Genomic DNA, 17,949 nt, shown 5'->3' with positions numbered 1-17,949 from the left:
ACCTGACTGTTTGAACAGAATCAGCAATTGAAAACTTGTTTAGTGCCAGCCACTCCAGCCTCAAGGAGAAAACCCCCCACATTTTTACATATATTTGTGTAAACATATACATATTTTTTAAATTAAAATATATATTCATGCTTTTGGTTATTGGATATGGATGAATATCAGGGTTTCCAGTGTTTTATAAGCCTGGTGGGCCACCAGGATTTTTTTTCTCCTCGCCAAGTAAGCTAATAAGAAAATATAAAAGTATAGTACATATCTTAACCATATTAGAAGTGTGTTTGGTGATATGTTTGAAAGGACAATAATGATATCTTAGTGTTGATATAAAAATAAACATGTCCCAGCTCACTTCCATTGCGCTGAATTGCATTGTAGTAATTTGGTTTCGTAACGACTGCTATATTTCAATACTGTCTTCCTTATAAATGGCTTCTAATAACAGATAACAGTCAATTTAACATTTTTTATTCATTATATTTTGCTCCCAAAATATATACGTATAGGGAAATCTCCACCACCAGGCTTTGGATGTTATCTGCAGGAAACCCTGATTGATATTTCCTATGGAAATGTCTGTTTTCTGAGTTCAATTTATAGATATTTTAAGCAACATTGTGCTTTGCCATTTTAGAAATCTTGAACTTTCTGATGCAGAGTGGCCGAACTCTGGTGTGACCTGCACTACAGTCTGTTCAAATATACAGTAGTACTATTAACTAACCATTGACAGTGATAGACAAACCAGTGTTGAACAGTAACAGTGCCATATTACAACTTACAACATTTAAACACTGTAATAATCGCTTCAGTGATTTTTCATAAACTAACTTTTTGGCTGCCATTGACAGTAATGGACGTTGCATTCTTTGGACTGGGAGGTTAATTCCTGCGAGCCCTCCCAGTACAAATACTAGAATGGAGCCCTGCTGTCGTCAAATGCACTAAGTGTAATTATCTGTGTTTTGTTTAGTGTATTTTGTTTCTTTTTTCTTGTTCGTCCTTGTGTTAGCCTATTCATGTCCCCTGTTGTTGCCATTCCTTTTGTGTTTAATAAATCAACTGCCTCTTGTCTCGCCTTTTTATCATCATCTCATTACCGCCTGTCTATGTTTATAAGCTTCCAGTTTGTGTTCAGTCCTTGCTCGATCGTTGTTAATGTCAGGTTGTCCCACAATGTTTTATGTGACAATCCCAGCTTGAGTAGTTTTTTTTCCTTCTATTTTAACTTTGCAAATTTGCTTTGGATTTGCATCTGGTTTTGCTCTTAGTAGTCTTTGATAGAGGCTTTTAAGATTTACAATTTGGCATCTGTCTTAGTGTTTTAAGCATTTGGTTTTACTGCTTTGTTCCTCGCGTCATGATTCATAGAAACATGATGATTCAATATCATCCCGTGTAAAACAGATTTGTTTTGTTGATCGCTGTCAATGGCAGTGTATGGGTTAAGTCAGTAAAGGGTCAGATTGTATTGGCAAGTTGATATGACAGTCATTCAGAATCTGTATTATGTAGTGCAAATCCCACATTAAAGTAGCAAACACAACAATTTAAAAAAAAACATGCAGGATCAACTTACATGCATCAAGCACAAGAAATTACTAACATTTTTTTGTACTCAACATTTCGTGTATAGGCTTCTTGCCCATACGAAGCAGCTTTACTTTCAAAAAGGCTATAAAATGGACTGTGTAACATTCATCTTAATTCATAATAGATTCACGAGGGTCTGTTTCTGTAAAGGACAAACCACGGGACATGACTGGAAAAAGGAGCTCTGGCTTATTGACTAATTCAGTTATAATATTTGGTCATGAGACCAGACGCAGCCAGTTTCATTCCAAGCATCTCTCTGGTTTCTACTCCCTTTCCAATAACCCTGTCGTATGAACAAGCTTCACAAACACAAAGAAAAACAAACATCTCGTATAACCTATCAGGTAGGCTTGACTTACTCTGGTAGGATGTACGTATCCGTTTCTTTGAATCGGAATAAAAGTTAGACAGGCCACGCATGCAAAACTCTGTCAGGCAGGCCCGCATGCCCACACCAGCAGCCACAGAGTCACCAGGAGGATGAAGAGGAGGGAATTGAATGAACATGTGGTGGTTTAGGAGTGAGAAGTGGCAAAATAAGTGAGGAAAAGAATGAGAAAAGAATTAAGAGTTCATATTGGGTGAAGGGGGAGATGGAGTGCAAGTGCGTGAGGGCATAACAAAGAGGGGGGGAAAGGGAAAGAGAAAAGAACACAGTCTTAGAGTATAAAAGAAAGTGGAATCAAGTAGAAACACTAATGCAATGTACAAATGAAGTAGATAAATGTGTAAATAAAGGAAAAGACTATTACACTATACGTACATGTATTCAGGGGTGCCAACTTATGTCTGACACGGGCAATATTACGTCTCCAAACCCATACAGCCACGATTAATCGAATAATTGAACACTACTATTCTAACAGTTGTTTTTTTTAAATCAATGTTCATCTAAAATATCTAGAGCCTCTTAATAGCCAAAAATCTTGTATTTTCTTTATTTTAATTACATTTTTTAATTAAACAAAAAAATAAAAAGACATAACAACAGCAATGATTTTTCCATTTACATTTAAATTAAAAATTAATTAATTTTCCCTTATTTTAAATCAACAAATATTTTATTAATTTTAGTCTTATTTGTTTTCCTTATTTAGCTTATTATTCATTTTTTTTGTTATAATTCAGCAAATATTCTCTCTATAATTCATTATTGTTTTCTGATTAAAAGCAGTAAATATATTCACCTGATGTGTACATCTATTATGTACGTATTTTGGATTGAAGGAGGAAAACAGTAATTATTCTATGTTTTAGAAATTTTGTTTACATTTCATTTTAGGAAGAAGCATGCAAGCAAGTCAAAGCACATTATTTTCTTTCACAGGGCACACGAAATGACAAGTCTGGCTGGATCTGGCCCACTGGCTATGAATTTGGTATCCCTGCATTAGATGCAAGCAGCATTACAGTGTTGACTGCAGTTGTTGCTTCACCTCACTTTTGCGTGCTTGCTTAACTATTGAAGAAGCACAAAACACGTGCTAAGAGAAAGCATTAAAAGTGTTATTTATTGACGTCGTCTGGACCGCTTGTTAAGCCCTGTATTCTGTTAAAATTTCACACCACCTGAAGTGCACAAAAAGGCCACAGTATCTGATTTTTTTTCCCAAATTGATCTTATAAAAGCAATACAGTGACCTTTTTAAACCGTGACGGCCGCACAAGCTGAAAACAGCTCTTACGCAACCGTCAGAATTACCTTGAAAACTCACAAATATCATCAACCTGCTCGAGGCTGTTTCACACAAAAGTTTTAAAACAAGTTAGCTACATGTTGGGTTTTAAGTTGTACTATATTATATCCCACCATTTCATCATACAACATTTAGTAATGTACTCTGAGATAAGGTTGGAAATTTTGACAGATCGTTAGAGTGGAAAAGAGTCTTTTGACAGTGAAAATCAGTTTAAAGGAGAAGGGAGACATACATCAGGTGGGAAGACAAGTCTTTCCACTAAAGACCTCGGTTCAAGCAGTGCTAAAATATAGACGAGACAAAAGGGAGAAGACAACATGCATAATGATGCAACTCAGACTAAAACATATATCCTGCTATCATGCCCTTCATATCAGAGTGCAGACGTGTGACAGGCATATGCACGCGAACGGATGTTTTTGCATTTGAATCAAATTGTGTGAGTGAACGCAAGAGAGCGATCTATGGAGGAATTATTTTTCGTTTAAGAGTTAACTCTTTATAGGGCACTCATATTATTAACTTGCATCTTTTGATGGCACCAATCCATTTTGACTGGGAGGGGGAAAATAACATTCCCGGTCAAATTGGATTGGAGTGCGACCCTTGTGAAGATAGGCGGTCTATGTATAAAAATAGATGAATAAAATTTTAAAATTTAATCATTTTAATTACAGGTTACGTTCAGAACATGGAAGCTTTGTCAGTGCACATTTTTGTGGTACACCGATTACTTTGGTGGTCATATTAGCTTGGCGAACAACTATTCTTCCTTTTGTTCTCCCTTATTTTGTCCAGCTGCATTTTTTCAAAATAAACAAAATTATAAACAACCACGACGGAAATAGAATAAACTCCCATGTGGCACATTAAAACTGTTCTAGCCTTTAACGTTAATAGTGTGGCTGGCCTACATCATCTAAAATGTGATGTCCACTTTTTTTTTGACAAAATGAGTAAAAATGCTCATTTCCCCTGTAGAGGGTAAAGAAAAGAAATCTCATCAAATCTAACATAATATCATAATATAATTTTAAAATTAGAAGTAGATAGTGTGAGTCTAATCCATCCTATCATGTGTGTCAAAGATAATCTGCAAAATTGTGAAACTAGAATTAAAAAAAGGTTTTTTTAGAGATGGAGATCGTGTTTTCTTTTTTTTTTACCAAACAGATTACTTGCTTCTTCCGTTGTTGACGTTAAATATTGATCTGATGGAAACAATCGTATCTATTAGAAACTAGTATGTTAGTTTTTAAACACGTGTGCAAAGTTTTCTTATTCACTGCATATATAAAAAGGCAGCTTTAATTTATCCAACTCAGGGGCTTGATTGAGGCCTTAAAGGGAGTTGCATTGATTACGTGTAGAATCTAATTAAACCAGCATTATTGATTAACCCAGAAAGTTATCTGTGGATAGTCTACTTCAGACATCACTCAACTTGATTTTATGCAATCAGCTTCAGAGGACAAAAAAGTACAAAGAGAAGGCCCTATAGAGCTTTTTTTTCATACATTTGTGTCGATGCTCAGTGTGTGTTAGTTGGTTACATGAATGTGCAGAGGAAGTAAGAGGAAGGATGTGTGTGGTTGTCTACATTTTTACCTGAGGTGGACTGTCTGTTCCTGCGGGGGGAGCGGGTAAGGCGTTGATAGGGATCGGCGGCTCCGTACAGATCCAATGTGGACATGCACAACAAGATGGTTTTCTGCAAGTAGTCCACCACCGCAAGGCCATTGCAGTTCCCGAACGCCAATCTGGGGCGGGAACGAGCATTGATATTGAATATTTACATGAAAGAGAATTACCTATAGAGACTTTATCATAAAAAAAATAATTCCATTCAATACACCTGAATCTCAAATAATCTCAAAATTCATCCATCGTCTTCTGAAATGCCACAAAAAATGTTTGTAAATGTGATTTTTGTTTTTATTAAATAAAGGGGTGATATATGATAAAAACAAAATTAGATAAATTAAATTGCCATGTTTAATTTTTTGTGGCTACCTTAAGTGTGTGGATTGGCCACTGGAATCTAATAAAAGTGTTTCAGTTAACTACTTTTTATATGATATTATATTAATCTATTATTTGCAGTTTTGTGTGTTTTTCAGAGTTACAAAACAATGTGCTTTTGAGTATCATTTAACTGTTTGTATTCTTACATTTCCTACCATATGTGAGCATTAAGATGGATTTAGGAATTCACAATTTAAGACACAGTTTTGATCATATTTAAATGTTATAGTACCTCAAATTGGCCTAACAAGAGTTAATACTGTATATTAAGAAAATAATATTTAGAAAATCATAAAAGACTAATTTTATAGCTCTGGGTTTAACCCAGGGAAAACCTTTGTTAGTCTTCTCTGGGAAATGTTGCATTCCACATAAAAATAACAAATAAAAATGATTTCTGTAACTCCTAATAAAGCTAGGTTCGATGAAAGCACATTCATTTGACTGCCATTGATGGCAATAGATGAACCAGAGTTGCTTTAAAAAAGTGCTGTTATGTTGACCACACAGTTGCTTTTTTATTACCAATTAAAGCAATGAAATTAAGAAATTACATCAACAACCTTTCTACTGTTTTAGCACATTCTGTAATATTTTTTAGAGTAATTAGGTGGTGTTGTAGAAAATGAACGGATGGGTGACTGAATTATTCACTAGTTGAGCTGCAGTTCTAAAATACTTAAAATTGTCACAGTTCATCTGTCAGTAAGATTAAGCAAAAAAAAATGATTTTTCATTTGTACCCATTCAGATTACAGCGTGGCTACAAAATTCTCTTATGGAACAATGGGGACTTGTTTTTTCTCACTAACAATGCATGCCTCTGAATGACAGTGGTTATAGGTGAAGGTGATCAATTTGGTGCCCCAAGATTGTTCATTCCGGGCCTTTTCAGTATACTAAGTGCCATTCCAGTTACACTTGATTTCCCTATAGATCCATAGCGGATTGCTATCCCTTTGCTCTAGAACTAGTTTAGCATTAAAGTGATGGATCAACACTGATGGCCCCAAATACTTAGAGAAGCCTGTATAAGAAATGTGTTTGGTGTAGTTTCTAACAATTGCTGTTTCAATTGTGTTTGTTCTATTTTCTTTGGTCCCTTGTTCCCTTTTCTCTATGACCCCTGCTGCTTTAAAACTCCAAAAGACTTCTCTGTTCTTCCCTGAACAGGAGCAGAAAAATGAAGGTGAAATGGAGGTCCACAAAAAGGTATGTTCTGTAAAGGTTACGTTTCCTAAACATCCAGCACAGTTCGCCCTGTGCTTTATAAGCCTGGTGGACTACCAAGCTTTTTCGTTGCCCCACACCAAGGTTAAAAAGCACTAATAATAAAGTGTATAAAAAGTATAAACATTTTATATGTTTCAAAGCACAATGTCAAAATCTTATCCCAGCTCTAAGCTGTTGCACTTAACTATTGCCTGTCATTCTTGATGATATATTAATTTAAAATGTGAGGACTGACTGTCCTTTCATTTTAAATCAAAATATTATCATTATTGTTTGCTAAGACTCCATGTCAAGACTGTGCCTAATTGCAAGACTTATAAATATTGTGAAAAAAATGTCATAAGGATAAATAGTTATCATTTTAAAGTTCCTGTTAACTTTACATTTTTATTGTTGTGGTTTTCCAAAAACGTGGTGGAACAGCTGATGCAAATATGGAATATTTTGCATATGTAAAAATATTCATTTATTTTCTGAACCGCTTATCCTCTCAAGGGTCGCGGGGGGTGCTGAAGCATATCCCAGCTGACTTTGGGCACGAGGCGGGGGGGACACCCTGAATCGGTGGCCAGCCAATCACAGGGCACAAGGTGACAGATTCACACTCACACCTAGGGGCAATCTAGAGTGTTCAACCAGAACTACCATGCAAGCTTTTGGAATGTGGGAGAAAACCAAAGTACCCAAAGAAAACCACACACAAACCCGGGGAGAATATGCAAACTCCACACAGGAGGACCCACCTGGGATCTAACCCAGGACCGCAGAACTGCGAGGCCGATGCGCTAACCACTCATCTGCCAGGCCGCCATGTAAAAAATATATGTTTCCATATACGTATTATATTAATATACATTTGGTCATTCCTATTCTATTATTGTCCGCCAGCCTATGCACACAAGTGACATTACCATTTTCGTAAACAAAATGTACTTTCCTCTAGCTATCTCACTAATGATAAGGTAGAAATTTATTGTTTACTACTCACCATTAGAGTACTTTTCCATCGTGTGCAATTCCATGTATTGGCCTGGCAGCTGGAATAAAATTGCTCATTTGCAATGATTCCACGGAAACTACATAAACGCTGGCTCGGGCATTGCTCGAGGGCATCCCCCATAGAAGAAGCTTTTTATTCTATTCCACCTCTAAAGGTGGGCTGAGGGCTGGGCTGTTTTATAAGAAGACTATAAAAAGTGATTATTTCCTGTCTTTTGTTGTCATTCAGTTTGATAGTCTGTTCCATGTTTTATTCATAATTTGCATTTTTTTGTTATGAATTGTGAATTTAAGAGAATTATTTAAGGAAAAATAAATAAAAAAGCAACCCGGTAGGTGAGTAGGTTTTCTCCGGGTACTCCGGTTTTCTCCCACATCCCTAAAACATGCACGGTCGGCTGGTTTAACACTCTAAATTGGCTCTAGGTATGAATTTGAGCATGAATGATTGTCTCTCTCCTTGTGCCTTGCGATTGGGTGGCCAGCAATTCAGGATGTCCCCCACCTCGTGCCCATAGTTGGCTGGGATAGGCTCCAGCACCACCCGAGACATTTGTGAGGATAAGCGGTTCAAAAAAAATGGATGAATTAAATTAAAAGGAGAAAGTTGACTACAGCTTTTTTTGACAAGGCTTTTTGGTAATCAGGCTACAGTTTCAGTAAAATTACTATTATTATTTTTTAAAGGCATCTTCGATCTTATGCATATAGTATACGCCAAGGGTGTCAAACTCGGGTTGGTTCGCGGGCCATTTTAGATATAAAATTGAGATATAGTATAGATATATTTTAAATCAGATTAAAAGACATGGATAAAAAAGCCCTAAATATTCTCTTTTTGTAATAGATATAAAACTGTTTATTTGAGCTTTTTTTCTTAGTAAGGGAAAACGTCTTTTAATCATTTCGTTTTTCATTTCAAAAGGAAACTAAATATTTTTATCATGTTCAATATTAAAATGGAAAACAGAACATATTTTTATACATTTAGTTTTTAGATTTTACAAAATGCTATTTGAACTAAAAACACAAAATTGGATTACAAAATTGCAATTATTGATTTAAAAAGGGGAAAATTAGGAACTATAATATACACCTATATTCATTGGAATTTGATCCTAAAACAGAAAGTCGGCATTCATGATATACTTTCTTGGGCCACATCAAATGATGCGGCGGGCCAGATTTGGCCCCCGGGCTGCCACTTTGACACCTGAGGTATACGCAATAAAAACAAACAAACACCTACTGCAAAATGCATGTCATTAAGTGCTTGTTTGGCACCTGGACAAAACCATTCAGCACTTAATCAGCTGGTTAGTTGCAATGATTCTACAGTAAATTAAAAATAAGAAAACTTCCATTCTGCTTCTTATGTAATCTGCTCCAATTTTCCACCAGCTGTTTTGCAGTAACAGCAGCAGTAAACTATGACAGGTTATTATATTTGAAATTCTCAGCTGATTAAGATAGCCTTGCAACTAATTGATGGCAAAATCTAAATCCCATCTTTCGTAGCAATTCTTGTTTACCACCATTTTGTTGAGGTTACTGAAAATCCAGATGACTTACAGCCCATATGCGGAGTTGATGTCCAAGCTTGTGATCTGCTGTGGAGGTTCTCCATCTATCCAAGGGAGCTGGATCACCAGTTCTGCTTGGTAGCCAGGAGGTACCCGCACCACCCGATCCTTCACTCTAAAAATAGACAAAGATGTTGCGAGTTGTTATGTAATTGGACGTTTCACTCAGAGTTTGCTCAAACTGTTTTTTCTCTACGCCGTCACTCTTCAACCATGACTATTTTTATCCTTTTCATTTTAGGGCCTATGGGCTATTTCATCATGATGTCACACGTCCATCCAGGTGACAAAATTGAATTGATTGGACTGTTGGAGCTCCTATTATGAAACGTTTTCTCTCTCATTTGATCAATGCGGAGCAATATAGATACCAATGTATAAGGCTTAATAATGATGATAGCCTTCCTCTTTACCACATTAGTTTGAATAAATTATATGACAAATCACATGGTTTAATAATAGAGGGGTCGAAATTCAGGCATCATTTGCAGGAAAATAAATAAATGACAAACAAAAATTTTTTGTGGGGTATAGAGTGTTAAAGTTCATTACTGTTCAGTAGTCTTCATTCTGGCATCTATTGGATGCAAATGTTCTGAAATAGTCTATATCATCATAAACAGGTTTCTGCTAGTGATACGCAAATGTTTACTATTTTTAAATCTTGATTCACAATAGTGATTCAATGATACAGTTCAATTTCCCTCAAATTAAACGACAGATGATTCACATTTAATTATTATTAATGGTTAATTTTCAGGCGATCTGGTGGACGAGTGGAGAGCACCTCAGCCAATCCCAGGTTCGAACCTTCCTGTGTGGAGTTTGCTTGTTCTCCTTGGGTTTATGTGGGTTTTCTCCGGGTGCTCCGGTTTCCTCCCACATCCCTCAAAACATGCAGTAGTGTGGTTGAACACTCTGGCTACCAATTCAGGGTGTCCCCTGCCTGGTGCCCGTGGTTGGCTGGGATAGGCTACAGCACCCCCCGCAACCCTCATGAGGGTAAGCGGTATGGAAAATGAATGAATGTTTATTTTCAAGTATATTATGGAAATAAATCAATGTATAATGCCATTTATATCCTATCACAAAGTTGATTATCATATACATATAAGGCACACTGTACTAAAATGGGCATGGATCCCCATTGTATTCTATGTTTACTTCAAAGGACATGCCCCTCATCAGTATGTAAAAATCCATATCTAAGATGTACTGGATAACGAGCCGCGGGGTTTAAAGCAAAGAAAAAAGTGGTGTTTTATTACAGTAGCTCAAACCTTAATTACATTAGCATTTCACTAAAACCTCTAATTTTACTTGGTGTAGATTTTTAGCCTGCTATTCTAACGTGATATAACTCATTGGCTGCTTTGGCTGGGATTGTGGAAGAGTGCTTGGCACATTCTCCTCACAGTTATTAGATCGAGGGTTCAAACCCAGGCCATCCTGTGTGGAATTTGCATGTGCATTTGCTCCATACTTTGATTTCCTCCCATGCCCCCAAATATGAACGATAGGCTGATTAATCATTTTAAAACACCTCTAGTTGTGATTTTGTGTGGGAATGGTTACTTGTTTCCTTTTGGACGTGCTAACCACTCTACCCCCGAGCCACCTTAATATATATTTAATTCAAATGTATATTTACATAATCCCTTACTTAAGGCAGGGTGCCTCTGGTGTTCCACCACCTGGGCTTGGTGGTTGTTGGTGGTGGTAGGTTTGAGGGGAGTGGGAGCCTGAGTGGGGCTCAGAAAAGCAGGGATTGTTCTCGTTCTCAGATGGAGAGATGACATCTTCTGGGTCACATTGCAGTCGCACCTCTAAAGACTGTACAAGAGACAAATTAATATAATATTTCATCAAATGAAAATGTACAGGGCTGTTGATGGACTGTTGAAGTGCTCACCACAATTTGAGTGTTGGCATCATATTTGCTAAAGCGGTACAGGATGATGTGGGCCGAGATCCCAACGACACAAAAGATGCGACTTTGGGGACACCAGCTGACCATCTGGACTGCAAAAGGGTCATCGTCCACCAGTTCCGCGGCACGACTCTCGTTTGGTTTGGGCTTTTCAAACACCTTGGATGTCTTCAACTTGTATAGCATCTGAAGTGTAACTGATTGGAAAAGCATTTATTTGTGGAGTTACAATTAATTCCAACAAAAATCCAGCACGTGCCTTTTGTAAAAATTGTGTGATGAAAAGCGACATTTTGAACTTGCCAAGAATAATACTCTGCAAGCTTACAGTTGGAGCTATAACAGTATATTAAGGTGTCTAAGTTGGCAGACTGTTCCAGAATCTTGATAGCTCTTGGTGGAAAAATAACTTCCCGCACGTTTTATTTTACATGATAAAATGATAAACACATAATCGGTTTAAATTTAGACGACTGATTTTCTGTGTGCATAATGTGGTTATTGAAACATTTACAGAAATGAAATGCAGCACAGTAAAATATTTATCTTATTTATCAACATTTTGGGGTTTTCTGTGTTTTTCCAGTTCATTTTACCAAAAAGCTAGCATTGTGTCAGCAGGTAAGCATTTGATTGGCCACCCATGTCAAGATTGTTAATGGGCAACTAGCATGCTACATTGAATCGCTATGAGAGGAACCACGTTGATTGGACCTAAGTGAAGTCACCGGGCTTTGTGGTTGGTTGATCTATTAGTGGCAAACTTATTTAAATTCACAGCAGAAGGATGAAGCTACATGATTGGATTATTATCAACAATGGCAATTAAATAGCAAGAATGGTCTGGCTTCTGCTAGTAGAAGCATTAGAGGGGTTCTAAATGAGGTTTTAAGTTGAGTTTTGAAAAAAAATTTTTTTTTAAATGATTCATTGAATTAATTCAAACCAAAAATATAATATTTTCCAAACGGACTGAATGCTCTGAGCCAACAAGAGAACTTCCACATGACCTCGGCATAATGTGTTGTCTGGGTTGAGCGATGAATAACTCAACAAGCTGTGAATATTTATAGCTGTCAACTTTTAGTCCTGTGTTTTTGATTTATAGAAACAAATAACTTAAATTTCAACAGAAAAATTATTTCTGTGCATAGAGAAAACACAACTGAACACAACTGAGCAAAAATAGCTGAGGAGAGTGCTGTTAAAAAAATGGTAACCTCAGTGAATTTTGACATTTTTTCTCTAGGAATGTCAGTACACATATTTCAACCAATAATATAAAAAGATTGGGTACTTTTGGATTTAAGTGTGAAAATTACAGAAATGTTCATCAAATTGATGTCCTATACAATAAATAGTATTGATTTAAGAATTTTATATAATTCTGAGGATTTTAATGTGCTATTTCTAAACATATCAGCCATGAAATCGTATTGGACTTACTTGCAGACGCATCCCAAAACTTGATCGATCCATCTGCGTGTCTGAGAAAAGTAAAAGGTCAAAAGTACAACAACAAAAATACAATGGAATTATTTAAGTCTTAGGTAATGTTTCATCATAGTACCCTTTATTTAGAAATTGCATAGTTAGCTACGTGCTGTTGTGCAGTTCTATAGTAGTCATGTAATTTTAAAATGAATGAAACAATATCAATTCTTATTCTACTATATGTGTTTTAAAAATAACCCTGACACTAAAGGTAAAACGTGACTGCAGAGGAGTCATGCAGCAGCGGAGACCAGCTTGCGTGTTTGCTTCAGAATGGTTTAACATCTCTGCCAACCTCTCAGAGTGCGGCATGGCCCCACTCTGTGCTGTGCTCATTATGCTGGGTTTGGCACAGGCCCAAATCTAAAATTATAAAGGGCCCACAAAACAGCAAATGCAAAACACTATCATCTTTTCCTCGTATGGATTAAACAAACCATTGAATGGAAAAAACAAAACCATTTTGCTTGACTGGATATCTATTAGAATGGTATGTAAAGCAAGGACAAGACCACAAAACAAAAGTATAGGTATATACATTGTTTTTATACTTTCCACACCAGGGCCTTGCAAGAATTGTTTATCATTCCAAGCATGATGTTTTAGTTTCCTTGTAAGTATTGTTAATAATTGACTTATAAAAACATATATAGTAGTGTTGACTGGTAGTGTGTCTATAGCACCATTAATGGCAGCCAATGAGTTAAATGATATATAAAAGGTTAATTCAACTTTTATTCCAAGACACTATTATAATTACAAGATTTGTGACTTACCCAGTAATTATGATCTCCGGGTAGGTGTGCGAGCCCAACGTCCACATTCCTCCACTAACTGGCCATTCCTGGCAAGGAAAAAAAACAACAACAAAAAAACAGCTTTGAGTTTTATTGGCTGCCGAAGTCATCTGGGATAGGCTCCAGCACCCCCCGCGACCCTTGTGTAGATAAAGCGGTTCCGAAAATGAGATGAGATGAGCTTTAAGTTTTTTTAATGACTTTTTTTCTTGCCTTCAAGTGTGTAAATTGGCATGCTTTTAACCATAATAAAGGAATTTAACTCTCATACCAGTTAAAAGAACCATCCGCATTAGAAAACGATCTTCAAACTGCGGCATACCTTTTGACTGTAGCCTGTCTTCTTGTGTTTAACACCTATGGAGTAGAGGACAGGGATGATGTCCGGAGGGCAGTCTGCAAAATATGCTGTGCATGTAACAGGAGACTCGTGGATGTCCATTGGGTAAGGGTTCTCAAAGACAGGGAAGCTGCGGAAAATCCCAAAAAGAAAAGATGTGAACGTCTTAATACTCCTTTGTTCTGTCTTTAAAGTAATTGTTATTCCTCTAATTAGTCTTGTCCCTCAAAGGGTTCCGCCTGATATTACATCTTCTTCAAAGACAACAAATATGCCGTTTTAATAATATGCAACTTTGCTACCAATTTTACTGACTTTATTACTGTGAAACTGTTGAGTTTATTCTGGGATGTTACTATATGTTCATTAAGCATTTTTAATAGGTAATGAAGCTATAAATTAATTTGTGCTTTATGTTGGGACCAAATAACCACAAGGACACTTTCCCCCACAGCTGCTTTCGAGGCCAGTTAATTGTTTTCAGGACTATTGACTGAACAGGACACCTTGTTCCAGGCCGAGACTGTTGATCTGAGTTGGCAATGAAGATCTACAAGGGACTCTTAAATTGCTTTGACTTGGATTCCGGCAGATGGCGATAATCACATTATTGTTTAAAAATACGGTCGCTCTGTTTACCTTATAAAGAAATTATGTGTATTAATAATAAACCTATCAGAAACACATACTTGCTCTGTGTTAGGTCCACCACTATTAAATCCTTTTCTAAAAGTACCACCACTGCATAAGGGTCTTGAACTTCTGAAAAATAAAAAGAAATCAGACCTGCTTCACGTGCATTATTTGTAGAACATTTCAACCTTGACAAGCCGACCGTGTATTTGATTTGCACTCACCGTTATTGTATGGAGTCTCACAAAGAGTTATAAACTCAACAATAGGATAGTCCATCTCTAGGACTGTGATTGCCTTGCCGTGCATGATGGTTAACGTAGGCCGCCGTCCTGCCTTGTCGTATGAAAGACCTCCAGAGAAGATGACAAAAGGCTCACTGTGTTGGGGAAAACAGCAGTTCAACAACGTTTTTTTAACCTGCAAATGTCTCAAATGTTTCTATTCAAGTATGTATGGGTATTTTTCAATGAGTGTTTTAAACTACTGCTGTCAAACTTGCCAGATACGGTGCGTCATTTCATTTTGAATGCCCTTGAAAGGAAATCATATATGTATATAAAATTTTGGTAACATTTCTGTAGTGTTCACCAGAATTATTACTGCAGGAATCTGAAAATATTTACTATTTTGCCCTTTTTTCAAACTGAATGAATAAATACACATCTTTAAACAACGTGAATAGAAATTTTAAAAAATACAGTACTGTTTTTAATGTTTGTTTTTATTAAACAATGAAAAACAAAATGACAAATAAATAACTGAAAAACAAATAAAAAAAATGACAATAAATACAGAGTAATTATTTTTCCCCATGCAAAAAGTATTTGCATGAATCAATTAATCAAAGAATAATTATGGATCTCATGTGATTAATTACAATTAAAAAAATAATCTTTTGGCATCTCTAGTAAATAAATAAGACAATATTTTCAACTAAGAGAGAAAGAAGGGTTTTGAAAATTTTGGACTCAGCAAAACATCTGATTACTGTTTCTTAAAGTATATCATAGTAATAGATGTTGATTCATATGATATTTAATTAGTTGTCGGTTATTTGTATCCTTCGTTGGTAGACATAATAGCCACCCTAACAAAACCACAACATGTTGTGACCCACGTCAGAGAAGAGTTTGACACCCGTTTTAAAGTTTGACATGTTATTTATGTAATATTTATGTCATTTTACTACTGTTCAACAACACGGGGATAGAAAACACACCTGTTCCTTGAGGTCTTGTAATCCACTTTCAGTATGGGTTTACATGATTCCTTCTTTCCATCTTTTTGTATTTTACCTGAAACACATCAAATAGCAAACCTTAACTGTAAGAGAAATATATTTTTTGACTGTGAGATTCGATTGAATGATTGCTGCCAACCCTCCCACTCAACATTAATTGGATATTTATCAGTAGCAGCCAATGAGTAAATTTATAAAATGATTAAAGCCATTAGAATAGTAGAGGTTGTTGATCTGTTTATTTTTTTTTCGAGTTTCAGTTTTGTAAATTTCAATATGCTAAAGGTACTGTCAGTCTTTCCCCGTCAACGGCAGCCAATGAGTTAAAGATGACAAATCTAAATCATAACAACACATTGGAATATGTGTCAGGCAGCAGATAACAAATGGATCACATTTGACTGAACTGTTCAGACCTGCAAAGTGTAGCTAGTGGTGAAGCTGATTATTTATTTCATGGAGCCAGCGGGTAGCAGGTTAGAAATAATCTGACTGCCAGGCGTCTAGTTCAGCTCACAGTGGGACATTTGAGTGTAACAAACAACACAAATGGGGAGAGGCGAACGGTACACATGTATCCAGGAAGCCAGTTGCGCAAAAAAAATAAAAAATACAAAGTCAATATGAAGCAACAGTGGCAAACCAATACATCTTTGTTGGTAGAGGATTGTCAGAATTATTTATTACTCCAATAACCAGTGGCGTGGAGGGACACTGTCTGGTTTCCAAGAAAATAATTATTGTTTGTTTTGGTTTTATTACGATGATCGAAGAATGTTTGTATTGTTCCCGTTATTTACTGTGTTTTTTGTTGTTGTTGTGTTCTTTTTATATCATGGTTGATTTTTTTTCCATTATATTCTGAGTAAGAATCAACACATTCATCATCCTATTACACTCAGGTGTTCCTGTTTGATGCAGTTGTGCAGGGGTGCTGATTTATACTGGTAGATCTCTGTCAGATCACATTAAATTATAATTTGTTGAGCTAATCTAAGATCTTATTCTGTTTTCCTGGAGGACAATCTGGAGGAAAATCATAATCATGATAGCTATTTAGACCAGTCATTCACTCATAAGTGACAGATGTGGTCAAAGCTGACAAATAAAGGCTGTGTTGCACATATTGAAATATATACTTGCCTTTATTGGAAATCAGATTCTTCTCCTTTTTTATTAAAACACACTCACACTATGAAAACAGAGTATGTCCGCTATAGATTTAAAAGTTGAATGAACACCAGTTATTCCCACATCAAATGCGCTAAGGAAAGTTATCCAATTTGAGCCATTCTGTTGAAATATCATTTACTGAAAGCAATGATTGTAACATTGGTCTTCTACTGCAAAAAAAAAAGCTAGTGGCTTTGCAATTACTGCATAATAATAATAATTAATCTACAGTATGTGTCAACAAGTTGTCATTCACATGACAGACTTCAAACCGATTACATGTATGATAAATTGAGATATTAATGTATTTTGAAATCTTTTTGTTGTTGGATTTATCTTAAAACAAGCAATGTGCTGAGGCTCAAAAAAGGTGAACACATTAAATAGGCACTGATTTAAAGGTTGGTTGGCAAAGTCATTGACCATTGTTATTTTTATGGACGTAGAATGTAATAATCCTCTAAAAATTACAAAGGTTAGACTCACCATGTGGGAAAGTGACCTGGATGGGCTTGGTGGTATTTCTGAGGTTCCATATTGACAGGCTGCCGTCAGAGTGGCTGCACATGAACTGCTTTCCTTCATGATGCCAACTGGCTGAGTGAATGGCCTGCAATTGAAAAATCGCAAATCACTCTAAAACCAGAACTCTCACATATTAGAACAACACAAATATAAACACTTTTGCTCGTTTTGTGTTTTTGCTGCTTTTCTATCTAAATGATTTGATTTGGTGATTGATAATGATCCCATTGACTTTGATTTGCTTTGTACTTTGTGCTTTTGCTTTGTTGTTCTGCGGCCTTTGCGACTGTACTGTCTAACTTATAACTATGCCTTTTCTTGCTACTGTCACAATGAAATTTCCCGAATACAGGATGAATAAAGTTAATCCAATCCAATTTTAAGTACATTTAAGAAAAAAATAAAACAAACACATACATATATATATATATGTATATATGTATATATGTATATATGTATATATGTATATGTATATGTATATGTATATGTATATGTATATGTATATGTATATGTATATGTATATGTATATGTATATGTATATGTATATGTATATGTATATGTATATGTATATGTATATGTATATGTATATGTATATGTATATGTATATGTATATGTATATATATATATATATATATATATATATATATATATATATATATATATATATATATA

The 17,949-nt window shown here is 35.9% G+C and overlaps 1 protein-coding gene across 1 annotated transcript in view; it reads right to left on the bottom strand.

The window, feature by feature from the left end:
• Positions 1-17,949, bottom strand: part of stxbp5l (syntaxin binding protein 5L) — a 121,352-nt gene that overhangs the window by 36,239 nt on the left and 67,164 nt on the right. The window contains exons 9-20 of the mRNA XM_077617588.1: positions 17,239-17,362; positions 15,559-15,634; positions 14,561-14,715; positions 14,393-14,465; positions 13,686-13,833; positions 13,343-13,410; positions 12,519-12,559; positions 11,055-11,269; positions 10,806-10,975; positions 9,132-9,257; positions 4,911-5,062; positions 1,962-2,030 (exon numbers count right to left, since the gene is read on the bottom strand). Coding sequence (XP_077473714.1) covers positions 1,962-2,030; positions 4,911-5,062; positions 9,132-9,257; positions 10,806-10,975; positions 11,055-11,269; positions 12,519-12,559; positions 13,343-13,410; positions 13,686-13,833; positions 14,393-14,465; positions 14,561-14,715; positions 15,559-15,634; positions 17,239-17,362 — 1,417 coding nt within the window. The remainder of the gene's footprint in view (positions 1-1,961; positions 2,031-4,910; positions 5,063-9,131; positions 9,258-10,805; positions 10,976-11,054; positions 11,270-12,518; positions 12,560-13,342; positions 13,411-13,685; positions 13,834-14,392; positions 14,466-14,560; positions 14,716-15,558; positions 15,635-17,238; positions 17,363-17,949) is intronic.

This window comes from Stigmatopora argus, chromosome 13 (genome assembly GCF_051989625.1).
Source record: "Stigmatopora argus isolate UIUO_Sarg chromosome 13, RoL_Sarg_1.0, whole genome shotgun sequence".
Taxonomy (NCBI): domain Eukaryota; kingdom Metazoa; phylum Chordata; class Actinopteri; order Syngnathiformes; family Syngnathidae; genus Stigmatopora; species Stigmatopora argus.
Note: the sequence above shows the minus strand (reverse complement) of the source record. Positions and strands in the feature narration are given on the sequence as shown.